This window comes from Thunnus maccoyii, chromosome 15 (assembly GCF_910596095.1).
Source record: "Thunnus maccoyii chromosome 15, fThuMac1.1, whole genome shotgun sequence".
NCBI lineage: Eukaryota > Metazoa > Chordata > Actinopteri > Scombriformes > Scombridae > Thunnus > Thunnus maccoyii.
This window is the reverse complement of record NC_056547.1, coordinates 12,498,736-12,514,233: the sequence shown is the minus strand read 5'-3', so window position 1 is coordinate 12,514,233 and position 15,498 is coordinate 12,498,736. Positions and strand designations below refer to the sequence as shown.

The 15,498-nt window shown below is 40.5% G+C and overlaps 1 protein-coding gene across 5 annotated transcripts; it reads right to left on the bottom strand.

Moving 5' to 3' along the window:
- Positions 1-789: 789 nt before the first annotated feature.
- Positions 790-5,977, bottom strand: eomesa (eomesodermin homolog a). Of its 5 annotated transcripts, XM_042434528.1 has the most exons (8): positions 5,791-5,975; positions 4,321-4,953; positions 3,782-3,936; positions 2,810-2,931; positions 2,405-2,563; positions 2,114-2,175; positions 1,256-1,974; positions 790-1,127 (listed from the first exon to the last, which is right to left on the bottom strand). In XM_042434528.1, the coding sequence occupies exons 2-8, from the start codon at positions 4,839-4,841 to the stop codon at positions 1,114-1,116; spliced, it is 1,752 nt and encodes a 583-aa protein (XP_042290462.1). In that variant the 5' UTR covers positions 4,842-4,953; positions 5,791-5,975; the 3' UTR covers positions 790-1,113. The 5 variants fall into 5 exon arrangements, with proteins under 5 accessions (XP_042290462.1, XP_042290461.1, XP_042290464.1 ...); XM_042434527.1 differs by lacking the exon at positions 790-1,127 and having other exon boundaries at positions 1,134-1,974; positions 5,791-5,977; XM_042434530.1 differs by lacking the exons at positions 790-1,127; positions 5,791-5,975 and adding an exon at positions 5,685-5,758 and having other exon boundaries at positions 1,134-1,974.
- Between the last annotated feature and the right edge of the window lie 9,521 nt (positions 5,978-15,498).

Genomic DNA, 15,498 nt, shown 5'->3' with positions numbered 1-15,498 from the left:
TTGTAACACTTATTTGCTTTAAAAGGATTGCTCAGCTTTTGTGCATACATGCCATGGCCTCTGAGTACTGAAATCAAAGTACTCACCGACTGTGGGCTTAAAACACTATATGTCATTGTCATTTTTTTGTCTAAATAATTCTGACTTCATTTTGTTCACAAAAACTGTATATGTCGTCATTTCTTGGATAGTAACAAACAATTTTATGCTTTATTTTAAGAATTATAAGAAAGATGTAATGGAATGATGGCCCTAATAGTAGAAGCTTATCAAATATTTGTTTGCAAACTAATATTAGTGGAAATGTATTCCCGACTTATTTGCGTACAATTAGTCTAATTTCTTTACAGGAGGAATACTGATAAATGCTACTAAATGGATACTCTTAGATTAAATGGGCTATAATATTATATTAATCCTCCATCAAAACATTGCATTATGCTGCAAGATTGATTTTATGCTCTAACTTGTTTCAACTTCAGGTAATTGCTTTAGGGCCTTCATTTACTCTAAGAGTCACAAATTCGTTGTTTCCAAAAGAGACCATAAAATACACAAGGCTCATACTGCAGATCACTCTACTCACACACATTCACAGTGTGATAAAACCTGTACATTTCTAATTTTCCATTGATTGAAACATTTTAACATTTAATTTCTGAAGCGGCCTTTATATATTTAAAAAAAAAAAAAAAAAAGAAATTTACATCTAATTATGCTGAATATTTTAAAACTTCCATCGGTGCAATGAGTGTGAGCCATAATATATGAATAAAACATACAGGGAAAGACATTTGGACAATGCTTTATGAAAAGCTGTTTTTATTATCCATTTAATAACACCTCCAAGAAGACAATTTGTACAAGATACATCACATTCTAAAGTGCACCAATACTGTACAACGAAAATGACTTAAATACGCAGGGGCAGAAAAATAAAAAATCACATTTGTAAAAAAAAAAAAAAAAAAAGAAAGAAAAAAAAGTTGTAAAAATAAATGAATAAAAAGGGACATGCTTTTTCAAAAACAACAATCACTATGCATGTTTCTGCTCAGGTATGTGAGGGGCTGGCCTGGGAAAAAAACCTTGTGCAGCTTGCTTGGGGGAACACTAAGCTTTGGCACCTTTAGAGAAAAGAGAAAAAAAGACATTAACAAGGAATGGAGAGCACTCAATAATAAACAAAAGAATTATATTTAGTTTCAATAAATACAGTCTTAGGGGCTTGTGTAGAATGCATAATAACCCATGCCTTTTGGGTTGTCCTTGTTGTAATCCTCCGTAGTCAAGTCTTCACACTTGATGGTTGGGGAGTTCTCTGTGCTTGAGCCCCCAGGGGACATCCTGCGCCTCTTGCAGACCATGGAGTACACACCAGAATCGGTAGAGTCCACCGATTTCAGTGAGTGGGACGTCTCGATCCAGGCCGAGGCCGGTGGCGCGCTCTCCTCAGGCAGCTTGTCTTTAGTGGCCCCCAGCTGGTCCTCCGGGAAGGCTGGGGGGCTTGGACGGGGGGACCAGGGCAGGCCCGTGGTCATCTTGCGCTGGTAAGAGCTTCTGGTTCCCCAGCCTGCTGCCATGGAAGCAAAGGCCGAGTCTGGGTAGTAGCTGAGGGCGTGGGATGTCTGTAGGGATAGGGGCTTGATGCCGTAGGACAGCAGGCTGCTGGTGGAATAGTCATTGTCGTACGACAGATCCAGCTTGTTGGAGCCCGGCTGCTGGACTGGGGGGACGAACCAGCGCTGGGCAGAGGCAGCCGCGCTGGCATCCTCGCTCTGTGGGGAGAGGAGGCTGTTGGTTTGGGGAACGGCCCGTTCGCCGGTGTAGAAGCGGTTCTGAGGCAGGTTGTTGACAAACTGGTCCTGAAAGAAAGGCTGCATGGCATAGCGGGCCCCGGGCACAATCTGAGTAGAGCGAGGAGAGTCTGTGGGGGATGGAGTCAACCTGTCACTCTCTGGGGCTGTGTACATCCTGTTCAACAGATGAAGAAAGAACCCACAAATACACAAAATTAGCTGCACGAATACAATTCAAGGTAAAAGCCATGTATCAAATAATGTACCACCGGAAAAACAGATAAACCACACAGCTTTAAGTGTAAGACACGTACGAGTCATAATTGTCCCGGAAGCCTTTTGCAAATGGGTTGTGATCGATCTTCAGCTGTGTGATCTGAAAGAAATAAGAAATCCTGCATAAATAATGTGCATCTCAAAGCAGATATCTGCACTGCATGAATAAAGAGCAATAATAAAGATTTTTTTTATATATGTACTTCAAGATCATTTGATTTTAGTGCAACTAAATAGGCAAAAAGTTTTTTTAAATAAAAAAAAAAAACAACCAAAAAACAACAACAACAACAACAACAACAACAACTAATAATAATTCATATTCTTACATCTGTGTTCTGGTAAGCAGTGACGGCTATAAACTGGTTCTCTGGGAAGGTGAAGGTCTGAGTTCTGGCCTCGTTGCTCATGTCCTCCACTCCGTCTTCTGTCACTTCAACAATGTGCAGCCGCGGCTGGTATTTGTGAAGAGACTGCAAGACAATCATCTGCAAGGGACAGATTTGCAATAAGTAAAACGCGGCACATATCAAAAACTGAAACATAAGCGGCATAAATCTATTTCTCTTCTTTAGTCAATTAAAATCGATATTGTTTAATAAGTATCATTAAAGATGGCAATTGTACTTGTCAGTTATAATATCCAAATAATTATTTTCATAGATTACTACTAAATAAGGCCAGAAACAATGTTAATTTGAAAAAATTGAATTTGTCAGGAATTAATATTTCACCTGTGTGTTGTTGTTGTTGGCCCCTTTATTGTTGGTCAGCTTCAATTTGCCAAAAGAGATTTCTTGCCTCATCCAGTGAGCACCAGTATTCGGGGATTCAGGATGAACATACATTTTGTTACCTGTAAGATTGAAATAACACTGTTTAGTGATATGACAAATTATGACAAATATTATAACACAACATGTGCAAATTATTTTGTCTGAATATCGACAAAAATAAATAACATCTGGCTTCTTAACATTATTAAATGACTGACAATGTATGATTTACCAAACATTTTATTTGTCTAAATACTTTTAGGGGAAAATACTGGTACAATAAGTGAGAATAGAATAAAACTTCTTTCCTATGATTTTAATTTCATGTTAGATGATTGATGAAAACATTAATTGATAGAGAAGAGCTTGGAATATCTTTCATTTACTGAAATACAATTCTAAAACTTTGTTTCCACAAAAGCAGAGAACTGGTATTTTTTTTTTATCATTATTTTCTTAAGTTAAAATATAAAATGAATTAATAACATTTATTTAAATGGATATAAGTCTTTAAAATACCATTTTTTTTTAAATCCATATTTAATAAGAATTTTCACATACTAGTTGGTTACCCGAGATTTCTCACTTGAGATTAAACTGTACCGAGTACAAGAGGCTAAATTGTTTCAATAAAACATTAAAAATCGCAACATATTAAATATTTTAAGTTTGCTATGAAATAAAGAAAAACTATATTTCTTCAACAATTAAAAAAGGATATTTATGGCTTAATCTTTACTCCATATTTTACTCGTATATCCTCATGACTGTCACACTAAATGCAGGTTTGCTACATTATCTCTAAACAACTTTTATTAATTTCTTATTTGATTTAATTTCATTTTTTCACACTGAAACATTCATAAAACATAAAATTTAAATTTTCAAGAGTTGGGGGGGAAAAAATTAATTATTAATTCTTTAACTCACCTTGCATATTATTATCTGCTTTTCCACAAGTGACCCACTTTCCTCCTTGAAAGCGCCAGTGATTGGGGTCAGCCAAAACAATTTCTACAAAGACATTGTAATGGGCCGTGAGGTTGAGTCCAGTGATGTTGAAACTGAGGAATGGGAACATCCGTCTGGGGGAAAAAAAGGCAAAACAGAAATAATTAACAGCTGTGCAGGGGGAAACAACACTTTGACATTGGATGCCTTCACATGATGCATTTGGCAGAATTCTTGACTAACATCAAATCTGAAAATGAATGTATATTTTTTTCCAGTGTCATGTTTAGCCTGTTGCGTAATTGTACGTTTACAATTTACCAGAAACGAAAACTTGAAATTTATAGCACCTTGGATCATGTGCGTAAAATTTTGCTCATGCGCAAAAAGTTGTGAAAGATTAAGTTGTCAAAAAACCGACAAACTGAAAGTACAAGAACGAAAATTTCATATTCTGGAGATGAGTGTATGAGTGTTTAAATTAGGAAGTTAAAGCCACCGGCAGCGCATCTGCTTACCTGCCCTGTTTGGTGATGATCATCTCGGTCTGGTGCCGGTGGAATTTCAGCCACAGAGGCCGGTTGCAGAGATAGACCTGCGCTCTGGCTCCGGCGGCAGAACCCGGCAGAGACATGGAGCCAATACCCGTCCCCGTCCCAGGATAGGAAGGGTACAAACAGCCCGGACCCTGGCTGAACTGGTACCCTCCGCTGCTAAACTGGCTCCGTCCGGTGCACACGGAAGAGGAGGAGAAGCCTGTTGGCGGCAGGACGGATCCGTAATGAAGTGAAGCCGGATACCTGGAGCTGCTGGACCCGGTGTACACCGACCCGGTCTGTCCTGCATAGGGAAAGAGGGAACAGGGGCTTGCCATGTCGGAACTCGCCTGGGAGGACGAGATGAAGTATCTGTCAGAGCCAAGTTCATCTATGTTGTAACGCCGACCGCTCGTCAACTCGTCCTCACCGAGCACCGGAGAGCCTTTCCTCCCATCGGGCCCGGTTTTAGTGAAGGCGTCCCCCTCTCCCTCGCCCAGCATCCCGTTTCCCACCCCGCTCAGATATTTCTTAGGAGCGCTGTTAGACTCTGATTCCGTCCGGTCGACTTCTTGATAGTCAAGCTGCGATGATGGCCTCGGGCTGTTGTTGGCACTGTCCGACGAGGAAAGATTGTAAAAGGTCTTGGGTAAATTGATGCTAGCGCTGGGAAGGATGTTCTCTAACTGCATTGTTTAGATCTTGCAATAAATAAGAAAGAGTTTCAAGAGAGTCCAGAGAGTCAATCTCAGCCAAGGAGGCGACACAACCACAGGCGCCCTGGTTGTTTCTGTCTGCACGCCTCCCTCCCTTACGAATGATGGAAGGAGGTTAAACCTTCTCCTCACCTACGAATTTTCAGATCAGATTATGGGTTGGACATGGGCTGTTCAGAGGCTCTTATACGATGTAGTTCTCCATAGACCCAAACGATTGTAAGCGTTAAGGGGAGGGGCTTTTTGGAGAAACACGCTGGGGCACCAACCCTCTCCACAGCCAATGGTCGCACTACTCTAATTCAATTAGAAAGCGTCTTTTAGAAATAAGAACAAGGAAAAATTTGTGATGCTTACAGATAAGTTTAGTTTTTAACTTTCATATTCCAAGCACTGACTGGAGCGTTATGGCGTTCTCTTTACGCAGCTAAAGCTCAATATATCGTTTTATAATCAATTAAATGTGCAAATAACCTTTAGTTTGTTGTTGAAACTGAATTAAACATTATTCCTAAGAGATTAGAACGACACGCAGATTTTTTTTGTCACATTTTTATCTCGAAGACTAAACAGGAAATAGTCTACATTAATCGCGTTGTCCAGCATTCCTCATCGCGCTCTCACACTCACTTCCAAACTTTCCGCTTTGGATTCAAGTCATCACGTCTAAGCACAGCAGCACAAAATATATATCCACCTTCAGATATGGCCTGTCAGTTTATATCCACACACTTACCCCAGGAGACTTATCGTTGATGAACAGCAAACACACAGAGAGACCTTTCCACCCCTGCAAACACTCCAGCACGTTCAAAAAAATTCACATGTGCACCTTATTTCCTATAATTGGCCTCCGTTTTTTCTTCTCCGTCCACGTTTTCAGTCTTGTTTCTAATAAAAGTATCGACTATCGGGACTGGTTGATGAGAAATACTTGAAATAAAATTTTTTTTTTTGTCACTTCTTGAAAAAAAAGTCGAATAAAGTCAGTTGACTTTCAAACCAGGCAAGCTTTTCTATTTTTTTCTTCGGACTATGTAGCAAATATATGTATTTTTGTATTTCGGCTTTATTTCCCTTTAGAAAAAAATTAAATAAAAACGTTTTTTTTTCTACTTTCGGGGTTTGAGTTTTTTAAAAAAATCTAACCTTTAAATTGCAATTAAATTGCTTATAATTAAGAGTTCACATTATATCAGGAAACATAATTCACGAAATAGATCGATCTTCTAATTTAATTTAACGTTTCAGTTTTAAAAAAAGAGAGAAACCATTCAAATTAAGCTTAGACTCATTAGATTTCGAATATTTGAATGCAATAGGCTGCTTAATGGGGATGAGCATTTTGGAAACAGGAGGGGTAAAGGTTCTTTCTTTTTAAAAAAAAATGAATTTCAAATTGCACACAATAAAGAAACGGAGGTTTAAAAGGCAGCGACAAATCTCATTTAACTCACACCATTGCAATTCAATTACACTGGGTACAATTCTGGCAGAGGATGCCCCAAACGGAGAGAGAGGATGTAGGCTACTAACTCGCTGAGTAACACTGCACAAGTCTGCCGGTGATACTGAAGACAGACAAGAGGGAAAAACAAACAAAACATAGGTATGTAATCACAGTTTTTGTATAGTAATCCCAAAACAAAGAGATGAACAAAAATACATCATGTTCATTTAACATAAAATAATCCAATATTACACACACACACACACACAAACACACACACACAGTGAGAGAGATCAAAAGCTTCTAAACCAGAAATAATCAAAGAATCATGTAGCACAACAACCGTCTTTCATATAACACTTTTGGGCCTAATGATAAAGGGGTTTCTCAACAGCGTCCCGGGGACAGCGCTCTCTAGTGAACGATCAGGGTAATGTTCCTATCGTTGCTTATATTAAAGTAACCCAACACTGTAAGACAGCAGCAGCATGCAGCCCTTTAACTCTCACTTTTTCCACTTGTATCTCACTTTGCATCATCTTCAACTGCGGTGAACTCAGCTTCTGCGAGCCTGCGTGTGTGTTTGTGTCTGTGTGTGTGTGTGTGTTTAGGCCTGGTGTGTGGGCAGTTTGCATGTGTGTGTGCATGTGTGAGTTTTAAAGTAAACTGGAGGGGGAGTAGGGGGTGAGATGAATTTGGGGAAAATGGGGATACAAATCTGTGAAAAGCTGAGGGAGAATCTCGGCTGGAGGCAGATTGGCTCGTGTCATAAATGGGACAGTAAAGCTGGCTACTGGGCCATCAGGGGACCAGAGCTACATGCACAGCACACAGTCTGTCAATCAAGAGCGAGACCCTTCCCAGACTGCGGAGAGGTGGAAACACCAAACATTTGACAATTGAGGTAAAGCATTTTTTAAAAATTATTTGAAGCCGATTCTATTATTTATTTTGACCCATACACCGATACCTCACTCATATCCAGCATAACCAAATCCTGAGGGCTGATTTTCACCAACTATCACCTTTTCCCCCACTTTTTGTGAGCACAGAATTCCTCAGGGAAACTTAAAAAATGATGCCACCATAGCGGGTTTCAGGTTTTGTGAAACAGAATGGCTCAGAGTCATTCATTCTCTTATAAACTGAAGTAAAATCAGGAGGAACTAGTGTGAATACCAAAGTAGTTTAGTCAATATGTTAGGAAGCAAATGGCAAAATTAACAAGCATGGGAAATATGAAAGCCTGTGAAGTTGATCTAACATAATGCACTTTTTTTTTTGCTCACTTTCTCTCGCACAAACACGCAGCAGAAGGGCTTTTCTCTTCACTCAGTGTTGTTACGCGCTATCATACAGATGTTAGAAGGTAAATCTATAGTTCAAAGGGAGCTGTATATGTACTAGAACCAAAGTCAAGCATTTCACACCATCTGCTTTCAACACCTCCTGCCGTATAGCTTTTCTTGTTTAATGGATCCCTGCATGATCAGCAAATTACTGATGACTTATGTTAAGAGAAGAGTTGCTGTTAAGGAAAATGCGGGCTTTCACGCCACCTGCACGGGCCCAGGCTTTGTGATCCTTTACAATCTCTCATTAAAATATAAGTCAAGTGAAATTTCCTTATTCCATTATTTCACAATCGATCATTCTACTTCGCAGATGATTACAAGCCCGTGGAGAGAAAGAATCTCGCCAAAGCAAACAGTAATAACAGAATGCAATCGTTTTAATGACCATGCCCTGAAGTTCGTTGGTTTTTCCAAAATGACCCCAAAGACTCAGTTGCCATTTGAAAGCTAGAAAACAAAATAAATGTGATTTACAGGCCACCTATAAATAAACTAATTCCAAATGAGGTGGATGTTTAGGTCCTACTCATAAAGGAGCTCCCACTTGTGACCTGTCAGCATGTTTCTTGACCACCTATAAAAGTCCAAGTGTGTCTGAGATGACCCTCTTTGGCCCCGGGCCAGGGCCCGCGCGACAGGGGAAGGGAAGTCTTACCATATTGTTGTCAGAGTAGATCATCAACAGAGCACATGAAAGGAATACATTCCAGGTTTTATGAGCCAAGGTGGCTGCTGAAGCCTTTGCTCGGGAGTGAATTCATGTACCCCATTGCAAGGATTAATAACGCAAGTCTCATTAGAGATCCTCGCCACCGAGACCCCTGGAGGGAGGGGTGCTGGGAAAAGAACCGAGTGCAATGTGCACCATGCCAGATCTGCGTTCCTCCGCAAATCATCATCCTCAAGAACATTTTTATTGGAAAGAATTTATTTCACAAGTTTATCAAAGATGTCCCCCAGTATATTTTCCAGTGTGCGGAGATTGCTAACATTTAATCAAAGCAGTAGTCTTTACACGAAGAAAGCTTATGTTACAGACATGCTGCTGTCTTCAAAGATACAAAGGTGACAGCTTTCATGAATTTCCATTTGGGTGCATATTGCTTTCATCAATTACTTTTCCTTATTTCCTTGTCTCCACCATTTTCTTTGTGATTTAAACAGCACAAGGTTTCCCCTCTAGATTGGACAAAATGTATTTGTATAAAACAAGAGCTTCACATTTTTGTCACTATGCCTTTTTTTTTTTAAACCTATACTCAAAGAACATTAGAATATGTAAAATATATTCATGTTTGATGTCATGTAGGCTATTTCAGATTTCATTCCAGCAGAGCAAATTATCATGAAATGGGAATCTTCCCCATCTGCAACCAGTCAGTGAGTGAGACCCGTGGGAATGCTCTCTATATATGCAGTACGTTTGAATTCCTCAAAATACATTAAAATAAGCCAGATTGCATGAAACCATCGGATCTTACTTTGCGTCATATCGACAGATAAGTCTCAATGTCAGCATGTTGTTGCATGCATGCATGCATGTGCGTCAGTGTATGTGTTTGCCTGTTTTTTTTGTGTGTCTGGCCCCTGGAAGAAGCCGTGGATTATTGCAGAAATGTATCTGGGGATATGTGAGCACAATACTTTTGTGATGCACAGGTTTTCAGGGGGCAATGATAATCCACTGTGTTAAGACAAATCATAGAAAAATAAGGTGTACTGGCTGCATTCAGGAAAATAGGATTGAAGCTGCACTCACTGTATTTGACTCCCCAAGGCATGATAACATGATTTTTGGATTACTGCATTATAGGAAGTGTCACCCAAGGCCTATGGGAAAAGCAGCAAGTACATAGTATGGATCAGGGTAAGTTTCAGGTATCTATGCTCCTCTTATCTGACTTTTTATCCTCTCTCACATATACGTTATCTCCAGCCACTGTCATCCTTATAGAAGTTTTGAAGTAGCCTACAAACTGTTATATCTCCATGTGTAGTAATGTTTGTTTAGATGTTGAAAAAAACATGACATACTGTAAAGACACACTATCTCTGTTAAATCTTCTATATTTTGAGTTTTTGAAAAAGCTCACAAAAAAGTAATTACCTGCAGCAGGGAGTTAAATACAGATGTTGTTTTTTTCTAGAACTGGGTAAGCAGATCACTGGAAGTGATTTTGACACATGCACAGTATAACCACCTTTTTACTTTCACTCACCGCGTCATCATGGGCTGAAGCCGACAACGGCAAAAGTGGATGGCAGTCCATTGGCCCGAGTCTCACCCTCATCCCCATTTAAGCATCAACCTTTGTTGACCCACTTCTCCCAGCCCATCCTCCTGAAACACCAGAGGAATTGACATAAGGGACCAAAGCAAAATAGCAGGTGCTAAAAGTTTGACAGCATAGACTGGATATATGTGTTCCCTGGAACGTGAGGTGTAAGGGAGGGTGGCGGAGTTGTATCGACTCGGCATTAAGCCTTGAAGATAACACGCCCTCTCTAACAGACATACTCTCTTGGCCGAGGAGAGTTGGGGTGAGCTGGGGTGGGGTGGGGAGGGGAGAGACGGTCCCACACTTGAGCTCGTCAAGCAACTAACCACGGCCACCAAGACACAGCGACCCAATACATTGCAACCCAGCTCACCCCTGGTTCCCTGTCCTTTCCCATAGCACTATTACTGCTATACAAGCTGGGCTTTTATCACATTGCTAACCCTGACTCAGAAACTGCATTTCAGGAGGACCCTTCATTTTTTTTTCTCTTGCCTTTTTTTTGGGACTGGGAACACAAACAGATTTACACCACAGGAGTATTCTGCTTCTGCTCCTGCCTCAATGTGGTTAAATCAGTGAGTCAGAAGTGAGAATGTAGAGTTTTAACACATCTCCCTCTCGGTATGAAAGCTTCTAGAGCGACACAGAGGAAAGCCCTAACTGACTTACTGTCTACCAACCAGAGGCATATGCTAGTGGGAGGGAGGTTATGTAGACATGATTAATGGTTTAATGGTGACCCCCGGTGAAACAGGGATGTTGCCTCAACATCTTCAGTCTACTCTGGGGGGGTGGGGACTACATTCACAGTGCTAGAAAGCCCTAAGATACCCCAAACAAAAAGCATAATTGAAGCCCCCTTTAAAAAATAATTGGCTTGACTACTGGACATGTTTAAGTAAATATTATTCTTTCTTTTTATTGTTTTGTGCAATTAGACATTAAACTAGTTGACAAAATGCCAAATTATTCACTGAAAAGGCTCCTATTTTTGCTCTGGAGAAATGCATCCAGCAGCCATTAGATATAATTAGAGACCACAGAATGCTTTTGTATTAAAACATTTGCAGCAATTTGGCAGCTGTATAATTTAGATGTACTGGATCATGCCATGCACATACATGAAAACACACACACATGCACGCGCATGCTCACACACAATCCTATACACATGCCGGCGCCTGTACGCGCACACATAGATGCGCGTATGCACACACGCTCATATATGCACACACAGAGGGACCTCAGTGCAGCGGACACCTTCAATATTGAACCCAGACCCAGGCCTGGTCTCTGTATTTACATGTAAATGGTCTACAACAATCTGCGGCCCCTTTCATCTGCTCTGTCCCTCCAGCCGTCTGGGCCTGGGGAAGAGAGCTGCTAGTCAGATGGGGGGACCACATCAGATGGGCTCCCGTGATTATGGAGCCAAACGCTCCAAAGGGAGAGGGAAGAGGCTGCCTGCCTGGCAGCCACTGAAACAGCAGGGACTCCCACATAGCATGGAAGTGGTCCATGGTTTGGTCTCCTTCAGAGCAGGGGAGATATGAAAAGGACTAAGAAAATGGCCTTCCTGTCTGAGGACGAAGAGCAAAACAGACGTCTTTTACGTGTGAGGGAAGGCCCACTCATGTGTGCCTCAAAAACAAACTCGATGGGACAGTTTAGTCAGGCTTTCTAGAAGAGGGTTGAGAACCTGGTCTCTTCCTTGTGGGTAGAGGTGTCATATTTGACAAGTGTATATGTGGATGTGGAGGGGTGGGTGTCAATGATAAGAAATTACGAACAGCAGTGAGCATGCATATCCAAGTCACATGGTGGAGGGAAGGAGCCTGCCTGTATTTGTTCCTTATGATCGTCTGTCGAGTGTTTGTGTGTCCTTCTGTGCTGGCGGGTCAGATATGGTGGAGGTCTAGACACATGGACCAAACATTCTGTCTGACGGGGGGAGCACTTGTTTCGAGGTTCATCTGATGGTTGTAGACCTTGATAGAACAGACCAGCCGAGACAGGCTGGATCCATACCCAGTGTTAATAGTCCAGACTTCATTTAAAAAAAATCTGGTGTATGTTGAACCATTGAAGCCACAAGAAAATTCTGACTTTTAGCTGTTCTTTTTTCATGAGTATACAGACAAAGTGTGAAACGAATGGTGGTGCAGGAGTTGAATAACCTGTTATCAACTTGAAACAATTCAAGCGAAAGGTGTCATACAGTTTGGTTTACGAATATTTGATGACAAATATCATATTGTGACAAGAGAAGAAGCATGTCTTGATTTTCAGGCAACAGAAAATATATGCTCACACTGATTTATGAAAATTAATAATAACATTTAAGTTCCCTTGCCTCACAGTGTAATTTGACATTGAGCTCCATATTAAAGGAATAGTTTGACATTTTGGGAAATAAGTGTATTTGTTTTCTTGCAGTGAGTTAGAGGAGAAGATCGATACCACTCTCAGATCTGTACTGTAAATATGTAGCTGGAGCCCGCTGGTTAGCTTAGCTTAGCATAAAGACAGGAGGGTCCAAAGGTAACAGAACACTTTGGTCTCTGTATGAATTATCAAGATTTAACAGTCCTCGAAATTAAATGACCACATATGGTAGGTCATTTGTACCTGCACTCCAGATTGACCCATTGGAGCATAATATAGGCCTACCGCTTACCAAAACCGTTATAAATCACTGTTATGTTTTATGGTGTGACAACGCTGTGGTTAAGGCCTGGTTAGGTTTAGTCAGAAAAAACACCTGGTTAGGGTTAGGCAAAGATCATGGTTTCAGTTAAAATGATCACTTGAAACGTGGTTAGTACTTGCTTAAAGTTAAGCAGCCTTCATTGTCACACAACAGTAAACACAACGTTACAGTTTTTAAAAAATGTCGCGACTCGCAGTTGAAAACATGACACTTGAGGTTGGACACAGGAAGCAAACAGTGGTCTCCTGCAGCTAAGTCCACTTTTTGCAATCTAACTAGCTATTTAGCCATCCCCCCAACAAGGAAGTCACCATATATTAACATCATCTGAACTGCGTCACTTCCCCAGGTCGTAATTACTACGGCTGCTAAATGGCATCTGTCACTCAAACGTAACTATGGGTTGTTTTTGGCGACTGAATGTATGACCTATAGTGTCATTTTTCTTGGGAGGGCGAGCTCATGTAACATGTTAATTAGTGAGCTTTAGAGGCAGTGGTAGTTGAATTTAGTTGCCTTTGGACAGAGCCAGTCTAGCTGTTTCTCCCCTGAGCCCAGTTTTTATGCTAAGCTAGGCTAACTGACTAGCTCTAGCTACATATTTACTGTACAGACGTGAGTGTGGTATCGATCTTCTAATCTAACTCTCGGCAAGAAAGACAATAAGGTATTTCCCAAAATGTTGAACTAGCTTAGTAAGTGAAATCAGATTTATTTTCAAGGCATTTTTGCTTATTAAGGGGCTCTCCAGTCTTTTTTAGGAAGGTGGGGGGATAATGCAACAAAGGTAATAAAGGAGACCTGTAACAGTGCAGGGGAACATATGTTTTCTTGGTGAGGCCCAAACATTAACTGTCCTTCACAGCTCTGATGGATGCATCACGGGGATCCCCAATGATGGGCAATCTTCCATTTAAAATGTGATTTGGCAGAGGAGGACACACCAAGCTAATACCTTCCACCCCTGGTTAAAGAATGTTCCCCACCTCCTCAGCAGCACAATGAGCGATCACACCTTTAGTGCAGAGGTAGACAAAAGGGAAGCCCCAGGCTGATGTGGTCTTCACATATATATATATATATGTGTGAGTGTGCGTGTGTGTGTGGGTCTCTATGTTTTTGTGCTGTGTGTCAGAGTGTGTGTATGTGAATAGCAGTGTGGGGGACAATGCAACACGTTAAACCAATGTGGGAGGTGTGAAGACAGGGGATCTGCTGCAGTCAAAATGAACAAAGAAGAAAACTGCTTTTGCTTTGTTTTCACGTCTTGTAAAATTGCAATTAATTATGCGCATTGTTAGCCTTTTTGATGTTGCTGTTTGCCTATAAATTTGTTAATTGTCAGATGTCAGAAATGTTAAGTAGCTCTCCATGGATAGAAAAATCACAGTTGCATGAACATGCATTGAGACCTGGTGTTTACAGCCTTTTTAAATAAAAAGCCTTGAGATTATTGTATTATTTAAATACAAGAATCTTGAGGTAATGTGATTTTTGGCACCATTTAGATTATAAGGAATTGGGGGTCAAATCAGTGAAGAAACCCCTGCGAACTTTGACATTTTTAATTTTGCATTAAGGTGATTTATGTAGGAGTTTAGGATGAAACTATGGTTTATCTCACCTGTGTGGTTAGCGATGGTTGGCAGTGAGTCATCCAGAGCTGCAGAGGATGTGAGTGGGTGGTCTTGCACCACCGTAAAAACAATTTTCTCTTTCACTTTCTCACTGGATTTCACTGAATCCAGTTCAAAATCACTGAGAGGAAATTTCAGACGTCTGTCAATGTGACACTGTGTAAATCTAAATTATTAGTAATTTATACTATGGGAGCATCTGGGGTCAAGCCTTGGCATTGGCAAGCCTCTATGGAAAGCAAAAAGGCTCAAAACTCTTTCTTTGCCATAACAAACAGTTAAACATTTACAGGTTTCAAGTATAATTGCCAGAGGTTACATATACTTCCACATCTAGCAGTATGGATACAACATAAATATCTACACACAAATCTAATTTGATCTTGATTGCAATTTTTTTAATATTTCATTTTTTTTTGTCTATTACCTTCAGTACTGTTAGGGCTAGTAATGATACTTGCCATGACAAAATATGATCATTTATAACTCATTATTGCCCTATACAACTCATTTGACCTTTTACATAGCAGACATTTTGACCTGTGATAGTAAGAAAAGCAGAGGTGTTACTAATAACATTAATGATGGCTTTGTTCTACTTAAATGTCCCAGTACATGTGAGTCACGGCAGTGTTACAGTCAGCCAACACAAATTCTAGGACCCTGAAAGTGAAGCATCAAAATTTAATTCATTTTATTATTTAAACCTGTGCTTTTCCTGCTGTGACATATCAAAATGTTCTCAGTGTAAAAAGTCCAGCATTAGAGTAACTTTAACTGAACAAACCTTTGATGTAATTTGGTGTTGTTATGATACAGCTCATCCAATCCGGACCATTTGCTGGCACACTTTAACTTCATGCAGAGCTAGGTGCCAGCGTGTCACCTGCCAGTCACTGGTAAATTTATGGCAGTTGGTCTGACTTTCGTGCTTGCTGGCTGATTACAAAGGGCGACGTTAATTGTGACTCTTGTGGCTTTATATAACCTTTGCCCTGCTGAAGGATTCT

What these genes read in the sequence shown, in the direction of transcription:
- eomesa (XM_042434526.1), bottom strand. Translation starts at nt 5,030, where the DNA reads ATGCAGTTAGAGAACATCCTTCCCAGCGCTAGCATCAATTTACCCAAG. An exon ending in AGCAGATAATAATATGCAAG is followed by an intron (nt 2,932 to 3,781) that starts GTGAGTTAAAGA and finishes TCAATCTTACAG; the next exon opens with GTAACAAAATGTATGTTCAT. An exon ending in TTCCGGGACAATTATGACTC is followed by an intron (nt 1,975 to 2,113) that starts GTACGTGTCTTA and finishes TCTGTTGAACAG; the next exon opens with GATGTACACAGCCCCAGAGA.